Below are 21,455 nucleotides of genomic sequence, written 5' to 3' on the forward strand. Positions count from 1 at the left end.
AGGCAGTGTTGCTTGTAGCTATGAGATTTCTTCCCATACATCTTTAAGGATGAACAAAACAAAAAGTCCAGATCCCTTCTGCAGATTTTTATTATGAAACTGGAAATCATTTTTGGACAGCAGCCTTCCAGGGAGGGTACAGATTGTCAAACACTGGTACAGTCTAAGGGTGCTGCTGGGGCCCAGTGGGACAAGACCACCCCTATGGGCTGCTGGTGCACCTCGACCTGGTGGCTGTGCTTTGCCATGGGGTGCTTCATTCTGGGATGTACCATCTCAGAGCCAAAAATGAAGCCAGATGAAGCTGTGTTTCAGTTGCATTTCTGCTGTAAAGGTCTGTACCTCTCCTGCTTGTAGAAATATTCTTGCCTTAAATTGCTGAGAACAAAGTGCTTGGTCTCCATGACCCAGATCAACTCTGTGTTCTGTTTTTTGATAGCTTCAGAGGTATCAGTCTTCCGTTACTGTCATGCACAGATGCTGTGACTGAGGATGCTGGTTCTTAATGTGCAGACTTTCAGAAGTGCTTAATCGTAGCCAGCTTCTGCACGATGCACTTGGCTCTGCTACTCCCACCGGCTTCAGGACTTTTGAGTGTCTATGAAAAACTGACTCTTCATTTCTGTGGTAACTTCCTGGATGACTTGTCCATCTTGACTTCTAGGGATGCAGCCTCTTTCAGCGCTATTCTGGTAGTGAAAGCCCATCCCTATCGCACAGTTTATTTAAAGAACAAAAATTAACCATTGGAAAGGCTGCTTTTACTGATACACGTTAGCAGGCATGTGCCTGCAGGCTGCTGAGAGCAGTCAAAACTATGTTGCGGGGCTACCAAACAGCCATACCCAATGCTGCTGTTCCCCCATTACTGCTGAGGAAGAATTACTTCCATAGGGGAACCTGTCTAAGCTCTACAGCACTGAGTAGCGTTATGCAGAAGTTACCATGTGTTTGGTTTATGCTTGCAGCACTACCAAGGCTCAGCACAGCTCTTTTCCCTGAAGGAGATCCTCCATGGAGTAGGGTGGCCCTACTCAGCCCTGAAAATCAGAGAGGCTTTCTGGGGTGCATCCTCAGCAATCCGTGCCATCTCCCTATTGCGTGTGGCGAGTGATAGATTGGTGGTCAGGGCAGATATTAATTATTTTGGAAGCATTGCTGGACAGTACAATGCTTCTGGAAATTGGGCAGATTAGGTGCACCTGAAGTAGGTAATAAAATGCATTGAATGTATTTGTGTTTTATTAAGCTATGATACTCTCCTTCAAGGGCAATGATAGTTGTAGCTTTCCATCACAGAAAGTGTAGCTGTCTTCTGGTGGGTTCTGTGAAATCTTCCAGCCTGGAAGGAGGTTTGCAAAACTGGCTGCATCAGCCTGAATGCTTTAGAGCAGTGTTTCTCGTGTGTCCAAATGAGAAATCTCTGCTTTATGGGGCCCTTTTTGACTCTGAGCTGCGTGGGTGGTGCAAGAGTGGGAATGGTAGGAGCATCAGTAGAACCTTGGCATTAAAACAAGGAGTAAAGGGAATAGCTGTTGTAGCTCAGACACATCCAGGTTATGTGTGTTCCTGATTTCTTTGGTAGAATTCTTCCTCTTCCAGTTCTGGGGCAGTTACCAACCAGCGTGGTTAGTGCTGTGGCAGTACTGCAAACAGCTGCTGTGTTCAGATGCTTGTATATAAGTGCAGACTGGGACAGGAGGAATTTATAGCTTGTCCTCAGGTGTAGCTCCCTGGCTTTTCTCCATTGGTGGATGGAGTCTTCATCTTCAGCCGTGGGCTGTTAGAGCTAAGCCATGCTGGACTCAAAATGAACTCATTTAATGTAATTACCCTGCTTGTCCTACTGTGGATTTGGTTGCAGATGGGATACGAAGATGATGCTGCCCCAGGGCAGTGTGATGATGCCTGCTTAAGGGTTTGGAGATTCTTGGTTTGGCCTGAGGGGCTGGAAAACACTGGGATCATGGTCTGAAGCTTGTTTCCAAAGGCTATATGTGTGTGCGTGCGCTGAGACTTGGAATCCACCAGATTTCTCCTGTTATATCTTGAGGGTCTCCTGTCCCAAGTGTTTCTGTTAATGGCTTGCACTTGTGTGCTGCATCCTGTGTCCTCTGTATTACTAGTGAATTCTCCAGGATAGTTACTAGGTGAGTGGTTGTGCCAAAGGAATGAACCTAAGTATGTGAAAGCAGCAAAACACCTTCTTCAGGCAGGTGCTGTCCTGTGGGCTTCCAGTATGTGGGCTGTGCTTTCCCGGATGCTGTGAGTCAGGGTTTTGGGCACCATGTTACTCAGGCAGCTGGCAGGCTGGAGTCACTTGAAATTGTTTTTCCCGTCCGAGGACTGACTCGGAAGCAGAGCTTGACTCATCCCAGGTATGCACACTGGTTTGCAGGGAGATGCCAGGAAGGATGGTGCATTTGCTGGTTTGGAGATCTCAAGCCCCATTCTTGCTTTGCAGAGCCTTTTCCATCATAGGATGCAGGGCAGGAGCGGGGAGCTGGAAAGTGCTCTCCGCCTCGTGCTGTTCTCTACAGTGCAACGAAGGAAGGGGACAGGTATTAAAGGTTGGTGACCAATTGATTACACAGCGCCTGCGGTCTCCTCTGGTTTTGCCCATTCAGAAGCACCCCTGGACTTGTGCCTCTGTGGGAGGGTGTTCAGCACTATTGAAGATTTTCACTGGAAGTAGCTTTAACTGATCTCAAATAACCTGTAATCCTGCCCCTGTAGGCAGAATGGGACTTTTCTCCTCTGTTAAGTCAAGTCTGTAAAGAAAGAAGGCACTTGGGCAGCACTTGTGTGGCTGCTCTGTGGCTGAGCAGTGAGGAGAGGTGGTAAGTTCTCCTGCTTGGGAACACACACAGGCAGCAGCCTTGAATCAGGGGAGCAGCTTTCATTTGGGTTGTGTTGGAGCTGTTTGCTCCCAGCCTTATGCTCTCAAACCCTTGATAGCTGCTACTGGCAGGGATACAGCATCTGCCTATATAAATACAAAGGAATATCCAGGAAGTATTTGACCAGATAAACAAGTTGGATGTCAGGAAGTGCCCAGTATTAGATGGCATGTGCCCCAGAGGACGGCAGGAACTTGAATGTGAAATTGCAGAGCTGCTGGCCGGGATATGCGGTGTGTTACTGCAAAGGGCTGCCGTGCCAGGGACTGGGAGGTTGCCAGCCCCACCATGTCTAGAGAGGGCAATAGAGGGGGTCCTGGGAACCGGTAAATCCGACTTGCATCCTTGGTGGCACAGTGGAATCGGGTCATTGTGTGCATGGACCAGTGCGACCTACTGGGAAAGGTGATGGAGCTACTGTGAAGGGAAGTCCTGCTGGCAAACCTGCTGGAGCGCGAGGCGGGTGGCACTGAACGTGTGGATATCGCTGTTTTCAGACTGCCTTTGTGAGGTTTCCCACAAAGGGTTGTTCAAGTAATTTGACTGTGAATGGAAGAAAGGTTTTTCTATGGAGCTGATTAAGCCTTTACCTTTGCTTCCTCACTTTTAACGGTCACTTTTCAGGACAAGCAGCAGGTCCCCCAGGAATCAACGTTGAAACTGCACTGCTGATAGTGGCCAGCCGCATGTGCCCTTGATAAACAGCATCTTCTGTTGCTGTTCGTGGAGACGAAACACCGGCCCCTGGTTTTGACCCAGCATCGTCTTTTGTTTTAGTCTGAGTGGGTCTTGGCTGAGCTGCTGTGAATGTCCTGGTGCTGAAGTGTAATACTGCCATGTAAATGAGACCTGTGTCTTCCATTATGGTGGTCTTTGGTATTTTTCCTCATGCTGTTCATTGCTCTGACAGATTCTGGTTCTGTTGATCCAGCACAAGGGGTTTAATTTTTTTTTTTTATTAATTGCTTCTTGCACCCCTCTCTTAAAATGTTGGCTTATACCTTGTCCAAAGCCAGCTTTCTTCATGGTTCTGGGTATGTGGTTGCACAATAAATAACTGGGGGAGTAGCAAGGGGTGTGCGTGCACAGACAATAGCTCCTGGATTTTCTCACGTCTATGAAACTTGTAACGCTGGCAGATACTGCAGGCACCTTGATATGTTTTAAAAATAGTTTGCTTACTGTTGGGACGGGCACTGTGGTTATGCAGTGATGACATATTGTGAATATTGGCAAGACAGTTGAAACTTGGGGCAGATAAATGGAGTTCACAGAGAGGATGGTGAACTCCTGTATGGATTCAGGACATGGAAGATCAGAGCCTTCAGTTTGCTCATCAGACTAGAGAACCTGATTATTTTATTTTAGCTGTGTGAATGGCTTGTGTGGTCTCCCCTGGCACCCTGGTGTGAATGTAGCAGAAGTAGATAAGGACTCAGGCTCGATGTGGATGAGACTTGCTCAGAGTAGTGACATTTACAGGCGGAAAAAGTGATCAGACTTTGCCAAAAGAGGTGTGAGTGGGTGCTTGTTCCAAGCACGGTATTTTTCTCATGGGTAGTTGCATTTGTTGTGCCTGGTGGGCTTTCTGTGCGCAGAGCTGTTAGGCTGTGGTATTGATTGCGAGTGCTTCGACAAGACCTCTTCACTGCTGCCAGGGCAATGAGCCTGCCTTTTCCTCCTGTGCCCAGCTCTGCGTCAGAACTGCTGCGCACAGCTGGAACACGGTTTCACTTCTCTGTTTGCATTTCTGTACAACTCTTGTTGTAAATGTTGAAATGCGGTGTGGTATGAAATGGCGAGCCCTGGAAGTTTGCCGTAAATTCAAAGCCCATCATTTTAGTAGGTGCCACCTCCATTCTTTACGGGAATCCCTCAAGGCAATTAATGGCCTTCCTGGTTACCCTTTTGTACCTGCCTACCTGATAATGAAGCATGTTCTGCATTTCTGTTGCCACTGACCATCTTCTCAGAGATGTTCCTTGTCTAGAAGGAGATGACAGTCCAGCAGGTGATATCAGGCCATCACCTGTAGAGGTTTGAGGCATGAAGTTGAAATGTCCGCCAAAAATCCGATTATAAATTTTATTTCCTATCATTGCTTTGATGGATATTTTCTGAGCCTCCACTGAAATCAGCTTGTCTGGCTTTCAGTGTTTCTGAAAACACTGATCTTGAAAATTTGGCAGTATGCTCCACTCAGAGATGCAGTATTTCCTAAAATGGGTTGTTTCCCAGCTGCAGGTGGCTCGTTGACTATTTTACTTTATACCTTCATCCAGAATATGTTTTGTGGTCCAACTACAAATTGTTTAAACAAGGAATCAGCTGTCTTATGCTGGAATAAGCTCTCCTCCCATTGGACTGGTAAAAATAGTCCGTGCTCCTCTGAAAATATTACTTATGGTAAACATCTAAAATGTTGCCTCGTGTCAAGTTCGCGCACTCTTCCTGCAGTGTTCTGTGGATTTGGCTCACAGGGTTAGAAGTGCTGGCTGAGGTCAGCCAAACTCAGTGACCTACTGCATATGAGCTCTGTTGCAACACTATGCAATAATTTTAAAAGTTTTTGAGTTTTATTTTTAAATCTTAAACTTTCCTCTAAATAAAATAGGTAAAAAGTTATAATTTTTCTTCATTGGCTGTCCTCCTGTGTTGTACAATACTTGAGAAAGTAAGGACATAATTAGAGTTAATACATACCCTCTTGACTTGATGGTTACTCAATATCAAGCAAGTAGGAAAAATGCGAAGCCACAGGAGCAGAGTTCCCCTTGCTGCTGAGCAGATACCCGTCAGCGCAGAATGGCTGCTGACACCATCACTGGGGTATTGATGTGTGGTCTGTATTACTTGTCAACTGCCTTATTTTATCAAATGTGGCAAAATAGCAGATTTCCCTTAAAGAGGAGCTTGACGACTGCTGTCAGTCCTACCTTCTCTAAAAATGTTACCCTTGAGTGTTCTGACTCTTGGGTGTGAATGCAGGCTTTACAAATCCCATCACATCAATTTTATGGGCTTGCTTGTGGTGGCTGATGAAGCAGTAGCAGTGTAAGCCGGGAGGTGTCGATTCCTTTAGAGATGTCTGAGCATCCCACAGCCTAGAAAAAGGGGCTTGAGGCATTTAAGGGCGTAGTCTGGCAGCTGAGTGGGAAAATTGGAGGGAATTCTGGAGGGTCAATAAATAGAGTGATTTTGGAGCAGTGTCCACCTCCAGCTGGGCTCTGTGCTCTTGGCATCGCGCAGGGTATGGTGAAGTGAACAGTGTTTGGACTGCACAAGATAAATACTACTTCTTTAGATGCCTCTGGTACTTGTCCAGGTTCTGAAAGGCTGCAAATAGAAAGAGTAGCTGAGAATGTACTTAATGAGAGGGAAGGACAGAAAGATTGATATGTTTTTTTCCTATGGGACGTTAGCAACCATGCAGGGTGTTGGGTGTTTTCATTGTAGGTTGCACTTTCATACAGTGATTTTTTTAAAGGTGACTAGAAGACCAATTCCCTGATCACAGAGCAGATAGTGGCCCCGTGGCCCTTTAGAAATAAGCTTCATTTTACCTGTGTTGTAAAATACAGGCACAGTAATGCCTGCGGTTGACCCCTTTGGGTTGGAGAGGATGGGCGTTGGGGGCTGGACATGGTGCATCATGCTCTGCAGAGCACGGCGCTCGGGTGCTCTTTGCCAGCCTGGTTTGGGTTTCTTTACAGCAATAGAAACCCATTCATCCTATTGTGATCAACTTTGAGTTGAGATGGCTTGGCTCAGAGATGGATTTGACAGTGGATCTTTGTGTAGGTCCTAACTATGTGTACGGGGGGCACTGAAGGGGAGGATCACAGGGTGGTTTTAATGCAGGTCTCTGAGTTAACTGTATGGTTTTAGAAGGTGATGCTGTTAAATTGGTAAGATTTTCCTCTTCCCTGGCATTTCGGTTGCCAGGTTTACTCAACAGTCTTCTCTCAAAAGTGCTGCCAAATATTTCTGGACATAGTGGGAAAACCTTTTCACCAGCCCCTCCCAGGCTACGCTGCATTGTTACACAACTTCTTCTTTCTTGATCCTTGTCATGATGCAACAGGATTTGAGCATGACTGCAGGACCATGGAGTCTGAGCTTTCTGGTAAACCTTTTACTTGAAAAGCATCTCAGCCTTCCTAGAACGCCTTTGGGCAGTTGCTGCCATGCATTATTGTGGTGGAAGATAGGTGACAGTAAGCATGGGCAGGGCTGGGCAGTCTATCCTGTTACGAAATGTTCTCATGAAGGTTTTTTGCAAACCTGTTTCAAGCCTCCACCCCTGGCTCTCTCCTGGAGTTGGTGGTCCAGACCCTGCTGGAGACCTTTCCGCTTTGCGTGGTATCTCTAGGAGCATTTCCATATTGAATAATCCATGCAAATACAAGCATTTTTTTTCCCAATGAAATGATGTCTTTTTCTGATTATCTTGCACTGCTAGTCTCTCCAAACTAATATGTTTCTCAAGGCCAGATTTTAAAGGCCTGTCTCTATTTGAGTGCTCTTTCTGTGTCAGATGGGATAAGCAAGGCTGGGGTGGAGGGAGAAATCATATTTTTTAAGTCTTGGTGGCTGCTGTTCCCAAACTACCAAGCTGGTTCTGGACTTCTTCAGGCCGCAGGTTTCCTGGATCTCCTGTAAACAGCCAAGGCCAAATGGCAGGAGCAGGTCTGTGAGCAGCTGATAGCCATAGTAGCTGAGCACGCAGCCCCTGCGTGCTAGGACAGGCGTCAGAAAGGCCCGGGGCTGTCGCTGCCCATGCGGCGTGCACGTGAGCCTGTTCCTCAGATGGCAGGAGCTCATCCTTGCCAAGCTCTGCCTGGCATTTCAGCTGCTCTAATTCTGGATGTGGGGTGGGTCGGGAAGTCGTGAGCCTGTCTGGCTGCCCCCAATGACCTTGCACGTGAGGACGTCGCACCGCGCAGGAGCTTGCAGTAGAGGAAAGCTCCTTCTTGTACCATGCTCTGGGGACAGGCTGCTGGTGGAACAGGAGCTGGAGAACTTGTTGTCTCCATCCCATGCCTCTCATGCACCAACTTTGCCCCATGCTTGGGAGGTGTGTTGGGCTCTGATCGTGTTTTAGTTTAGATGGCACCAGAGGTGTTTTAGGGCAGACATTCCCGCAGTCCCAGTCTCTGCTCTACTGGAGGCTTTCCGCAGTTCCCCACTGTGCAAATTCTCCCTGTGACGCTGCATCATCTGAGAAAAGGTCCTTTCCCTCTCCCACTGTTTTCAAACTGGGAGTCCCTGGTTACTTAAGGGTGTTTTCCATGATCTGAAATGCAGGGCCTTTTGCTTGCATTAGGCAAAACTCCTGTGTGGGCTGCCATGGCCTCTCTATCAGTCAGGGAGTGGATCCTGGTGGCTTTGAGGTGGGTTGCTTTGCTCTGAAAACTTACCTTCCAGGTGCTCCACACTCCAGCTGTGCTTGGTGTATTTGGGTCAGTGCTTTAATTTGAGGGTGATGTGGTCACAGGAGCTTAGAGGAGAAACTTAAATGGTCTTCAGCCCCTTTGGCCCTCACTGGGAGTGCTTACAGGGGTCAGATAGGCTTTGGCTTTGTGCTATGGTTTGCTTTGGTCTGTGATTTTTCTGTTTCTGACTGCCTGTGTATCTGCAGATGGTCTCGCAGATCTTGAAAACCTGTAACACTTCACATGTTCAGCTTCATTTCATCATTTTCTCCTGTATGCCAGCTTCTCTTAGTGGTGTTTATAACCCTTGCAAACCACAATTATAATTTGCAATTACCTTGAAAACCATAATTCTCACTGATGCAACCTGTGCTTCCTGCTGCTCCATGCAAGTGCTGAGGCAGTGTTGCACAGGGAAGCTGTACTCATCCGTTACTCAAACAGATTATGCAAATAATTGTTACTTAAAAATCTGAGAGAGAGAGAGAGAGAAACCAAACAGTATTACAGATTTGTTTTCAGGTCAGCTTTGCTTGGTCCGTTTGGGTGATCTGGGAAGTGTGCATCCTCTTGGCCACTGAGCTGTAGCAGGTTAAGGAGTTACCACCCCTCCCTATTGCTTGTTATCCTACAGCTGAGATGGGCTCAGCTTGCTTGGATGGGCAGTGTAAGGCTTGCTTGGTTATAGGATGAGGGGTTGAAGCAGACCAGAACTTCAAGAAGTGCTGTAGTCAGTCCTGATGCTTGGTAGAGCACGGTAGCTTTGTAACCTGCTCTGGTGCAAATACCCACAAGCACATCTGGCCACAGCTTCCTTCTCCCACGCTGCTGCTCCTCACCCCTGGCTGCTCCACAGGGTCAACACTCAACGTGGCTCTCAAGAAATCCTTGCCTGCTCCTACAAACCGTTTTCCCTTCTGCGCAATTTATATGCAGCACTAAATCTTTTGCTTAGCCGATGTGGTCACTCGTGCAGGGAACCTTAACTTTGATTTAGCTACATGTGCACCAGGTCAAATAGGTGTGCAGTTCTGCATCTCCAAGGTCAAACTCCCAGCTGAGTAGGCAGGTGGTCCATGATCCTCCTGTAAGTGTGGTTTTGCCACGGACGTGATTAAGTGTTCAGGTTTCTCACCTGAAGTTTTCTTCCTCCCCTGCCTAGGGTGACTTTTCCACATGATCGTGTGCCGTGGGGCTTGTGTGTGTGATGGTGCCTGTCCAGAGGCAGAGACCCCTTTATTTTAACTGCTGGCAGAAGGGAGCAGTTTGATAAGTGCTCTGCAGAGCCTGTGCTTCCTCCAGTATGTTAACAAGGACCTGTTTTGTGCAGACTTTTGCACCACTGTCCTGCACATGACTGTGGTGGTGGTCCCTGATGCCCTTGGGTTGTCTGGTCCTGGCAATGAATGGCTGCAGGCAGTTAAAAATTTCTGGGAGAAAGCCTGCCTCAAAAGGTCCCCAGTTGGTCATCTATCTGTTTAGTTTAAAGGACTTGCATTTACTTAGTTGATAGGTGGTTCATCTGAGACCATATGGCCAAAAAATGCTTTTTTCCAGCTGAGCGTGCACGCAACATGCAGTAAAACATGGGCTTCTCAAGTGCTAAAAAACTCAAATACATTCCTGCTGTGACCCAGATGATACTGTAAAATTTTGGATTACTAGTTGCTAAATGCAGGGCTTGGTTTGAGGGAGATGAGAAAAACGTCAGGCTCAAACTGTGTTTCACCATGTATTTCATCTAATGATGTATCTGGAAAGTTTGGAGAGCTGAAAATTGGTTCTTCCTTGCAGAAGAAGGCTTGCTGTTAGATCAAAGATCGCACGCTAGCAATCACAGCAATGCTGTTGCCAACTATTTTCGTCACCATTCTTAAAAAAGGATATATTGGGGGGATGCTGGATTCTGCAGGGCTCGGGCTGCACACTGTGGGTGTGGAGGTGAGCACTACAGTAATGTTTTCACAAGTGTGAGGACTTTAATTTTATTTCTGTTTCTTTTCCAGTTTAATTTGGACAAGTGAGTTCCTGTGAGAGGCTCAGGACTGACAGCTCTTGCTTTTATTCAGTGGACGCCAAAGGGACGATGCCTCTTGCAGAACTTTGCTGCCAGGAATTTACAGGCTCGCTTTTGATGCACAGAGAACTTGGTAGCGTGCGAGTGCGCATTCCTTTAAATGCACCGTCTAAAATACATAATTCTCTGGGCTTTTGTGCCAGAGAAGAGGACAGAGCAATCTAAGTGCTGCTGTGGGCGCTCCAAACTATTTTCAGATGCGGGGAGACTTAAAGCAATTGCCTGCTCTTGAGAGACTGCTCGGAGGCCTTTGCTGGAGATGCAGTGAAAGGAAGCGTCTTGTCCTGTAGAAATGTGGATGTGACTCATTTCCTATTGAGCACAAGATTGCCTTAAAATCTGAAGCCTGAGGTTTCTCCCGCCGATGCTAGTGGAGTTCTTTCGTAGTCAAGCAAATAATGGAAATGACTTTGAAAGCCCTCTGAAAATCCTTGCAAAAGTTTTAACTTCTCTTTAACTTTGCTCTGCATTTCTCCCGTGGTGCCCTGTGCATGCTGGCTTTGAGGACAAGCCTGGGTGCACTCCCTGACCCGAATTTCCCTCCCGAAGCCCAGCGAGGAGGAGGACTTGGAGGACTTCTTGTGTGCAGGGAGAGCAGGGATGTCCGAGCAGTGTCTTGCACCCGGGACCTGCGTGCAGGTACCACGTGCGGGAGGTAGTGTAGCTCTGCCGGGAGGGGGTACCCAGGGCTGCTCACCCCAGAAGCCACAGTTCGCTGTGGCCTGGCTGCTGTCTCCCCTCCGCTGGCCGGCTAGGGTGCTCGGCTCAGCCTTTTACATAGGCTCTGTCTCCATCCTGCCATCAGTCCATCTTGTGGCAGCAACGACTGCTCCAGCCTGAAGCAAATCAGTTCCCACAGAGACCTTTTTGCAGAGCTGTGTTGCAGTCTGAGGAGACGCATTAGGAGTGCAGCCCGGGAAGGTTCAAGGCAGAGAGCTGAGCCTTCCCGGGGTGTGGGATTGCAGGGCTGGTGTCAGAGGACTCCCAGGTTTTGCATGCAAAGCAGAGCCTTCCTCTCCCTTCTCAGGCAGGTATTACACCACCAAGTTGATGGCACCAGGAACCTACGTGCTCTCAGCCAAGTCCCCAAATAGCACACGGAGCCGTGGGCTGCCTGCCTGCCTACCTGCCTTACATGGGAAGTCTTCCAGATGGGACAGCCTGTGCTAGTCTTCCCTCTTAACGTGTTTCTCTGTTAGTAAAGGTTGTAATTAGATCCTACGCTGCAGCAGAGCATGGGAAAAGGGGGGTTTCTCCTCCCTGCCCTGTTCTCCAGGTTTATGCTGGGCTGGGGCCTGGGTTGCACAGTGCCTGCCCGCAGTGCCCAGCAGACCCCAGTGCAGAGACCTTTAGGTGAGGGATTAGTGGGCTGGGATGCTCCAGCTTGCATTTGGAAGCATTATAATTGTCTTTAAGAGATATTTCGTAGCAAGGCTCATCGCTGAGGGGCAGAGCTGCATATGCAGTGATACTGCACGTCTGGACCCAAGCAGGTTTGGCACAGCGCTAGCCTAGATAATGCTGATGTGGTGTAGATGCACCAAGGAAAACCTCTGCAGAATGAGGGAAAGTACTCAGCATGCAGCCAGATGCAACAGAAGCAGATGCTCTTTCTTTGAGCCAGATCAGTTACAGCTGCTCAGTCCAGCACTGAAATCAGCTCTTGGACCTTTGACCCTCAAGTAATAAAATCAAAAAGGAAACTCTCTGATTTCCTGGTTTCTCTTTACTAGCCAAGACCCCATCTAATGGTTTCAATGTCATTTAGCTCTGTGTCATGCTCTTGATGGGGATTAATGATCCCTCTATGATGGCGAAAGGAGAGGAAGCTGGAGAGAAGACACCAGGGCTGAGATGCCTACCCTGGGCACTGGTTCTCATTCCCACACTTTTCTTTTTCCTTTGTATTCTTGTTTCTCCCCTCTTTGTACTTACAAGGGGCCAAACTTGTATGAAGGGTCAAGGAGGGAATCCCCTTTCAGGAGGGAAGATAACACAGCTCTGTGCACATCAGTGCAGGTATTGATGGACGCGATTGCTGCAGAGCGTCATGGAAGCCAGGAGTATAACCAGGTATCAAGAGGGATAAGTCAAGCGTGTAAGCAGCACGAGTAGCTTTTGAATGGGATGATCCAAGTGTAACCACCAGTTCTGAAATCCCTGTCCTACAGGGGACAGGAGGCACAGAGCTTGTATCAGTGAGGCTCTCCCAACTCTTACACTGCTTCCACCAGAATGGTGTCTACTGCTGGAGCACGTGGTCACTGTTGTGCTGTGACACAGAACAGCACAGAATTACATGAGAAATGAGGGTGATACTTTATGCATTTCTGCAATACAGAAGCCCTCCTTCTGTTTGTGTTGCTGGGGGAACTGGGGAGAACAGTGGTTAGTTTTAGCTAGACTTCAGTACCTTTTTTTTTTTGTATGTTCTGGACTGTTTGATATGTTAAAGAAGTGAGGTTTCTGTTCCAGAGTTAGATGGAGCCTGGCTGCAGTCCCAAGGGAGGACATGGCATGGGGGTGCTTCCTGGCTTCTCCCCAGCACCGGTATTTGTTTTTCATTTGGCTGCACATCCTTGAGGGGATGCTTTTCCAAGGGGACTATCAGCTAAGCGTGATACCCCTATTCTTTCATGGATCACTAAAGTTTCTGTGCTGGCTGTCTTGGGGAGAGACTTGGGAAAGTGTCTCCCTCCTTCCTGGGTGTGGGAGGCAGCTGCTCTGCTGAGTGTGAAGTAATTTCAAATTCTTTGTTAATCTCCTGATCTGTTGGGAGTGCCACCTCATTTGCATGGCTGAAGTGTTGTGTCGCATTAAAATTAGCTGGTTTCTACTTTGGTAGCAAACCATTTCCCTGGGGATGAGACACTCCTGTTTCATCTCTGGGTGCAGCTCTTGGCTCTTCTTCCCATCTTGTGTGTCTAATGGCAAGGTCCCACTGAACTGGCACTGGGCTGCAGAAGCCCAGAGCTGGCCCATAGAGGGCCATGGAGAGAATAATGCAGAGCAGGCATGGTTTTATATATGACCTCGGAAAATAAGACAGCCCTTGGCATCCCATCCCAGTCCATCAGGTGGTAGGTATCTTAAATATCTACTGGTATATATCTTAAATACCTACTGGGTGTTGCTGCATGACAACATTGGCCAATGTTTCATGCAGGCATACCTGCAGGCATAAGTGCGTGTGAGCAAAGGTTCCATGCAATAAATCCTGGCTTGCTCTTGAGCATGTGCACTCTTAGCTTTGGTTCTGTTGGACCCTTCTTACCTCTATGGAAGTACCATGTATTTCCACTGCACGTATTCAGCTGCTTTCAGGTGTGGTGATTGACACAGGGATGGGGACTTTGGACTAAGATTTCCTACTGTTGGAGAACTTTAGTACAGGATTGGACTACTTGTGTTTGCTTACTGTGTGCTCAGAAGGGCAGGTGAGGACATACATGTTGTCCACAGCAGTAAGCACCTCTGAATTTGCAGTGTCACTCTTATGTTGTAATGCTTGTACAGTAACAAATACTACTTTCCTTTTCCAGGGAAGGCAATGAACCTGGGGATTCTGCGAAAATCACATACAGCGAGTTGCTGCACAAAGTCTGTCAGTTTGCCAATGTTCTCCGCAGCCAAGGTACGCAACTGAAGCAATAGGAGCGTTGGACCCTGGGAAGGCATTAGATCAGAGTTCTGGAGACTGGGTTCATTTCTTGTGTGCTTGCCAGTCTGTTGAGTAATACTGTGCAAAACACTTTGCTTCTCTGCCTGCTTCCACAGTTGTAAAGCAAGGTGGATGCAGATTTGCTCTGCAATGCGCTTTTGGAGAGTCATCTCTCTCTCTCTGTGAAAACTAATCAATGATGGTCATGTCAGCTGTACAGGAAGAAATCTGTGCTCAAAACTTCCTACTCTGGGGTTTTCCAATGAGCAGTGGGCACTGGTTACACTTCTGCCTCTTTCAAGGGCTGTATCCAGTGAGAACACGGAGCGTTCACTGCAGTCATCTTGCAAGAGCCTTGAGAGGCTTGAGAGGCGAAACCCAAGGCTGGTTCAGCTCCAGCTGTGTGTGCATATAACTGTTGATTTAAAGTCATTAGTTTCTTTCTGTATCATGTTCTTTTTGACATGTGATATGTTCATTTTGACAAGTGCCACGTTCATTTTCCCTCCACAGGCATGAAAAAAGGAGACCGTGTTTCCATCTACATGCCAATGATCCTGGAGCTGGTTGTAGCCATGCTCGCCTGTGCCAGGATTGGAGCTCTGCACTCCATTGTGGTAGGAACAAGTCCTTTGTGTTGCTCTTGGAGCTGAGCTCCTTGTGGGGAGCAGCTCTTGTTTTTGGGAGAGGAGTTGGAAAGGTGGGTGCTGCCCATGAGATGGATGGAAACTAAATTATAAGACGCTGCTGTTTCCTAGCCCTTTTCTGCATTAACTGTGGAATGAGCGCTCTCTGTCAGTGCCTGATGGTATCATTTACCATGGGTGAACTGCATAGCTGCTGTTGGGTTTTTTGGGTTGGGTTTTTTGTGTTCTGCTGATGTGGTTTTGTGATCTCTGTCAGTTTGCAGGTTTCTCAGCAGACTCTCTTTGCGAGCGGATTCTTGACTGCGGTTGTTCTCTCCTCATCACGGCAGGTAAAACATGCATCTGTGCCCCTGAGCTGTTACTATTGCGTGTCTGAAAGGTCTTTATTTTAGAAGCCAGATGCACTTGGAGATGGAAGAGGAAGGGGCAGTGTTTCAGCAGAGCCACCACAAGGCGGATGCACTACTTGTAGCTGTGCTTGAGTGCTGTTTTCCAGTTTGAACACACAATGAAGCATCTAAGCAGCTCGCCCACTTTGTCCTGTAAAGCATGATGTCATCAGCTGCTAATAACATGTTTCCAAACGCTTCTCATCCATGTTCCTCCTCGAAATCAGCCAGATGTTTGCAAGATGTATCATTTATGAGGCAGTCCTAATATGAGAATTCCCTCCCTTCCCAATTTCAAAGCAATTTCTGCTGCAGCTATCGGCTTCTAAGCCAGGGCTCAAGAGAGGGGTAGTGTTTGCATGTAAGGCCACTTCATTTCCCCATCTGTTTTTTTCCAATAGTGAAAAAAATAATGTTTTTATTAATAGGTCTATGGTATGGAAAGAACCCACTAAACTTTGCAATCTGTATTCTGGCCACATTGGATTATTCCCCACAGAATATTCCCAAGACACTATGGGTCAAATTGGAACCTCTCCCAGGGAAGGAATTTCACCATTTCTCTTGGCATCTGTTTCTGTAGGCTAAAAGGGCGTATTAAGAAACCTTTCCCATCAGCTGCTTGTCTGCTTTCTCTCACTCCAGTGCATGAGCTCTGCTCTACTGCAAGTGCTTGTTGCTTCCAGCTGTCCCAGGCTGCCTTGGCTGTGAAGCCCCTCTAATGTTTTCCTTACCATTTTGCAGATGCCTTTTATCGAGGGGACAAGCTGATCAACTTGAAGCAGATTGCAGATGAAGCTCTGCAGAAATGTAAAGACAAGTAAGTTCTGATTCCCTTGTAAGAAGAGTGTTGCCGGAATCTGCTCCTGCGCAAACAGAAACAGCAGTTCCCATAGGCGGGCAGACTGCAGCAGGTCAGGCCCCACTGCGCTACATTTATGAGCCTTTCAGAAGTAACACGTGCTTTGACTCCCTTGTCCTAAAAATATTTTCTTTTAACTTTCCTCTTGTCTATTCTGACCTGAAGGCCCACGTATTGGATGTGAGGATTTGCTGGAGTCACTGATCCACCATTGTTACGGCCCATGGCAGATCTCCCAGTTCTGCAGCAGCAGCTGTTGGAGTGGGAGGGGATAGTGCACCACCATACCAGTTGTGAACAGTTGGACACAGTGCCATGGGGCATGTCCAGATGAGGCTTGCTCCAAAGCTGCTAATTCAATAGTAATGAAATAAACCAGAAACGATTCAAGTTTGGGAGATGGCTGTGTAAAGAGGAACAGGCACTCCAGTTGACATTCACCAGTGTGTGCACAGGATTGGGGACTGACTGCACACAAGTATATGGTGAAGCTGCTTTATTTTTTTAAGTATCTTCACTGAGATACTGTAAACCATAAAGAGATAGGCAGATCTATCATCAGGTTTTACAGAAAGGGAAATAATCATGATGAAATGACTTTGCCAAGCTTACAGACACAATGTCTGCACAGCTTGTGTGAGACTGGCTGTGGTCTTGTAAGTTAGATCAAACATGGAAGTTTAGGGTAGATAGTCTGCATATTAGAAATCCAAACTCTTTAAAAGCATTTGAAACTCTAAAACTTGAAAAGATAAGTTTATATGTCTGTAAAAATAGGAACCTAGGAGGACAGAAGTGATCCTGAAGTTGGGAATTAACTGATGGAAACAGTGTTGGTACCCTGACAGGGCTGAAGGGAGATAAGATCATTTTGTTTGCATTATACGTAGGCTGTGTTGGCCCTCATGAGGGGACAAATGCCCACTCTTTTCCTTGATGTATAATCTGGCTTTGGAAGCCTTTCTTCTTTCTGAATCAATCAGTCGGTCACACCTAGGGAGGGGAGCAGCCACCTAATACCCCCTGGGTGCTGGGGGAGGTCTTGTTTGTGGTCACAGGCAGGCAAATTTAGGGAGGGGAGCAGCCACCTAATACCCCCTGGGTGCTGGGGGAGGTCTTGTTTGTGGTCACAGGCAGGCAAATTTAGGGAGGGGAGCAGCCACCTAATACCCCCTGGGTGCTGGGGGAGGTCTTGTTTGTGGTCACAGGCAGGCAAATTTAGGGAGGGGAGCAGCCACCTAATACCCCCTGGGTGCTGGGGGAGGTCTTGTTTGTGGTCACAGGCAGGCAAATTTAGGGAGGGGAGCAGCCACCTAATACCCCCTGGGTGCTGGGGGAGGTCTTGTTTGTGGTCACAGGCAGGCAAATTTAGGGAGGGGAGCAGCCACCTAATACCCCCTGGGTGCTGGGGGAGGTCTTGTTTGTGGTCACAGGCAGGCAAATTTGGGATTTTTAAGGAATGTCCCCAGCAGTGACCTGAGAGATGCTTGTGAGATCCCCACTTCCTCCGTAGGGGTCGCACATGATAAATCCCCAGTAGGCTGTACACAGACCTCCTATTCTCCAAGCTCTGTTCCTGTGGCTGGTGTCCCTTGGCAATTCATGGTGTGCTTGAAGTTTGCACAGCAGCATACACTCTAGCTCAACAAAAGCAGCCCAGGACCTCTGCTCTGCCTCCAGTGCTGCCTGTAAAGCCCACGAAGGGCAGGCATAGCCCCTGCCTGAACAGCCTGATCTGACAGCTCCTGCCTTTTGCAGGGGCTCCCCTTTGAAAAAGTGCATCGTGGTGAAGCACCTGGGGAGGGAAGAGGTAGCGGTGGATGGAACATGCAGCAAGTCTCCCCCTCTCAAAAGGCTGTGCCAGGACATACAGGTATGCCTCTGGGGGGAGATGGGAAGGGGGGATTTTATTGCTATGGGCCTGAGCCCAGCAAATCAATCAGTGCAACAGCACTGCTGTGCTTCCCTGGGTGCTCCTGTTCCGTTTTCTCCCCTCCTTGCTGTTGTTGCATTGCGAGTGGTCTGAAAAATGGTTCCTTTGCCTTACCAAGATCCTTTTCCTGCTGCTTCCTTTAACACCGTCGCTAGCTGCACAGGTCCCCTGAGAGCACAGCGGGGTACATCTTCCAAAGCCACTGGGGCAAGGACAAGATGCCTGTTTTCCTCCACCCAGTGAAGGACTTTTCCTTCTTTAGCCTTTATCTCTTTTGTGCAAAGACCAATGCTGTACTGCACTGTAGCTGTGACAGTGGAAGCAGGAGAGGGGAAAACAGGAGGCTTGTGCTTGTGGTGTGGGTTCAACACAGCCGCCCAACATGACGACAATCATATGCTGAGAATAGTGCAGTCTCTTGTGTAGCTGGCACAGTAACTGTGTCAGCTGTTGGGGCTGGGGCTTTCCCTTGCAATTGAAACCAGATGAAAGGATGTGGGCCAGAGGCATGTGGTGAGATGGGGGTGGAAGGAGGAGAAGGTGTCGTGGAGCCGTGGCTGCCTGTGGAGCTCCTGAGGCTGGTGTGCAGTCCTGCTGTGCCTGGCAGCTACTTGCTGCCTTCATCTGCTTAAGACAGGTGGCTTTCAGCTACCTAACAGCTCCGTGTTCTGCAGTGGTGTCTTCTGTCCCTGTGTGTTTGGTGGTTGTTTGCATTGGGTTATCCCCAGGCTGCTGCTTGCTCAGAAATGGGTTGTATTTGGGGAGTGCATCTGAGGTTTGAGCTCTGCTTTCAGAAGGGGTGGTCTGTGTACATCCCTGGAGATAGCAGTCCAGCGGGTTCTGTAATGTTGAGTTAATTTTATTGGGGTGTTGCTGAACATTTGCCAGCCTGGCTGTGTTACATTGGTCTCCCCTGCCCTTCCTCTTGTGAGGGCAAGGTAGCAGCAAAGGGGTGGGAAAACTGGAGCAGACCAGCCTTCCAGTGCGAGTTTTCCCTGGTTGGGCGGTTGCAGAGAAGCCTGTCCCTGCGCTGGTCACTGTTGGTGAGATTATTGTGCAGAATGTCCCAGGAGGAGCCTGGAGGGGGGGTCATACCCTTTGGCTCTTGCTGTTCTACTTGTTCAGACACTTTAATAAAGGTTGCTTTCCCTCGTGAGCGTGTTTTTACCATGCCGTTGGCTTGTGTAACGCTATCGGCAGGTCCGTGGGCTGTATGCCGGCTCTGTGCTTCTGCACCCAGCGGGCCACGTGTAGGGGGTGGCCTCTGCGATGTGCCACAGAGGCAGCGGTACCCAGGGAAGGTGACAGAAACGGATAGGCTTTTGCTCAGAGGGCATCTCCTGGCCTGGCCCCAGATCCAAGCGCTCTCTAGCCTGCCAGGACAGTTTCCCAGCATCTGGGCCTGTGAGCTTTCAGCTCCCTGCCTGCAAAGCCTGCTGTGGATCCCCTGCTTCTCGACTTTCACACCCTCTTTGTGGATTTTTAACAGGAAAAAAAGACTGAGAGCTCACAGAGACTCCATCCCAAGGTATTTACATGCAGCACTGCCTTCCTCCTTGTGGCACCTCCCCTCTGCTTCCCCCTCCGGCATTCCACCTTCCTAACTGCTCCGACTCTGCACAGCCACACATGCCTTCCTAACCGGGTTACCAGCAGTTGCATGTTAGCAATAGATACCCCTCGCCGCTCGGCCGGAGCTCCCCATGGTTTTGGGGTGAATGCAGTGCCACCAACTTTGCTGCTGGAAGCTAATCTGCATCCATACCACCCCCCCAGCGCACGTCAGTGTGCTGACAGGAGGAAATGCAGAACCACTGGGATGCGCTGTCAGCGTTTGGATGACAGTTCATCTCTCTGCCTTTTAAAAGCCGCTTTCGCACCGTGCTTCCCTTTGCGGTGAGGCTGGCAGGGATCGCCCGCAAATTTCCGGTTGTGGCAGCGTGCCACGGGCAGAAAACCTGGAACTTCAGACCTAACGTGTGGACTCTGCCTGCCCCATCTGAGGAGCTGTGGCCTCAGGACCGCCCTGAGCAGGCAGGCGGAGGCAGGCCTGGCCTCAGGGGCTGCATGCTGTGCTGTGGATCTGGTCTCCTCTGTGGGGCAGTGGCAGTTGGGTACTAAAACGGAGGGATCCTTGAAGGAGGGATGCAAGAAAGCAACTGTTGGATGGGCAGTGTGAGCCTACCTTGTGCTTGCTTGATCTTGTGCCTTGCTGGGAGCTTGCTGGTGGGACAAACGTGGAAGCTGCTCCTGCACGTAAAGCCAGGAGCCCTGGGGATCTGTGAGAACTTTCCAGGTGGGCTTGGTTATGCCAGGCTGTCAAGCAGCTAGTGTCCCTGGCACCATGTGTGCAGGAGCTGTGTGCTGGGCTGTGGGGTCCCGGTACCTCCAAATGGCACATGAACGTCTTTAGGGCTGCAGAGTCACCGTGTGTCCCTGTGGCTGCTCTCCATGCCTCCATGCATCCCCGCTGAGGGAGCTGTGGGGACTCTGCACAGGCTGTGCCTGCCCAAAGTGCCCTAGCGCTGCAAGGAGATGTGCCCCAGCTGGGAGCTGCAAGGCCCTGGGTCAGCATGCCTGCCCTCAGAGATGTGGCAAGTGGAGATCTGTGCTTGGCTGCCCCCAAGCTCCTCTGAGGAAAAGCAAGAAGGTTGGATGGAGTTAGGTCTCGCACTGAACTGTGCCACCTGCAGAGGTAGCCAGCTAGCACAACTCTTGGGGTGACCTCTGCCCACTAGCCACAAGTGTTGGGGGCTCTGTTACAGCTCTGTCATCCTCAATCAGCTCCTTCGGGCAGCCAGTGCTGGGTGGTTCCACATTGGAGCAGTCACTTCTTACCAGGGTAATTACCTTAAAATCCAGATAACAACAGGTTTTTTCAGGTCTGCAGGGCCAAAGCGGGGTGAGCCCACCATGTTCCTGTCTGTCACGGGCTGTGCTGCCATAAGGGTCCCCGCAAGGTGTGCGGGACCAGTGGGTGTGTGGCTGTGCCGAGGGAGACTTGCTGCTTCCCTGTTCGACTGCAGCTCAGGCAGCGCAGGAGGGCAGGAGGAGCCTGTTTGCTGTGGGAGCGCAGAGCAGCTGCTGCTGCAGGCCCTCTCCTGGCTGCTGTGGAGAGGGATTTATCGGTGTTACCAGTGATTTGGACAATCGGCTTCAGGTCTTGCAGCCAGTCTGTGTTCAAAGGTTTTCCTCGTGGCTGTGGGCTGTGAAAAGGAGCTTGGGGAGTAGGAGCGGCAGCTCTGGTGCATGGTTTGCAGCAAGCAGCTCCGGGGCAGAAGCTGTGCTGTGAACATCTGCCTCAATGGTCCATGAGGGGGGTGAGGTGGGGGCTTCACCCCTCATCCCTGCCCTCTCTTGCTTTTGGGTGGGCCTGTTTCTAATCTTCTGCTTTTCTCAGACCCCCTGGAACCCAGCCATGGATGTGTGGTGGCACGAGCTGATGAGCAGTGCCAGCACGGAGTGTGAGCCCGAGTGGTGCGACTCAGAGGACGAACTCTTCATCCTCTACACAAGTGGTTCAACTGGGAAACCCAAGGTATGCTTCCCAG

At 49.2% G+C, this 21,455-nt stretch overlaps 1 protein-coding gene across 1 annotated transcript in view; it reads left to right on the plus strand.

Annotated features, from left to right (window-relative positions):
- Positions 1-21,455, plus strand: part of ACSS2 (acyl-CoA synthetase short-chain family member 2) — a 31,357-nt gene that overhangs the window by 3,737 nt on the left and 6,165 nt on the right. Inside the window, exons 2-8 of the mRNA XM_010283429.1 lie at positions 13,955-14,046; positions 14,587-14,690; positions 14,977-15,049; positions 15,854-15,929; positions 17,730-17,844; positions 19,394-19,432; positions 21,305-21,442. Of these exons, the coding sequence (XP_010281731.1) occupies positions 13,955-14,046; positions 14,587-14,690; positions 14,977-15,049; positions 15,854-15,929; positions 17,730-17,844; positions 19,394-19,432; positions 21,305-21,442 (637 nt within the window). The remainder of the gene's footprint in view (positions 1-13,954; positions 14,047-14,586; positions 14,691-14,976; positions 15,050-15,853; positions 15,930-17,729; positions 17,845-19,393; positions 19,433-21,304; positions 21,443-21,455) is intronic.

The sequence above is a fragment of the Phaethon lepturus genome, unplaced genomic scaffold, assembly GCF_000687285.1.
Source record: "Phaethon lepturus isolate BGI_N335 unplaced genomic scaffold, ASM68728v1 scaffold33883, whole genome shotgun sequence".
NCBI classification, from domain to species: Eukaryota; Metazoa; Chordata; class Aves; order Phaethontiformes; family Phaethontidae; genus Phaethon; species Phaethon lepturus.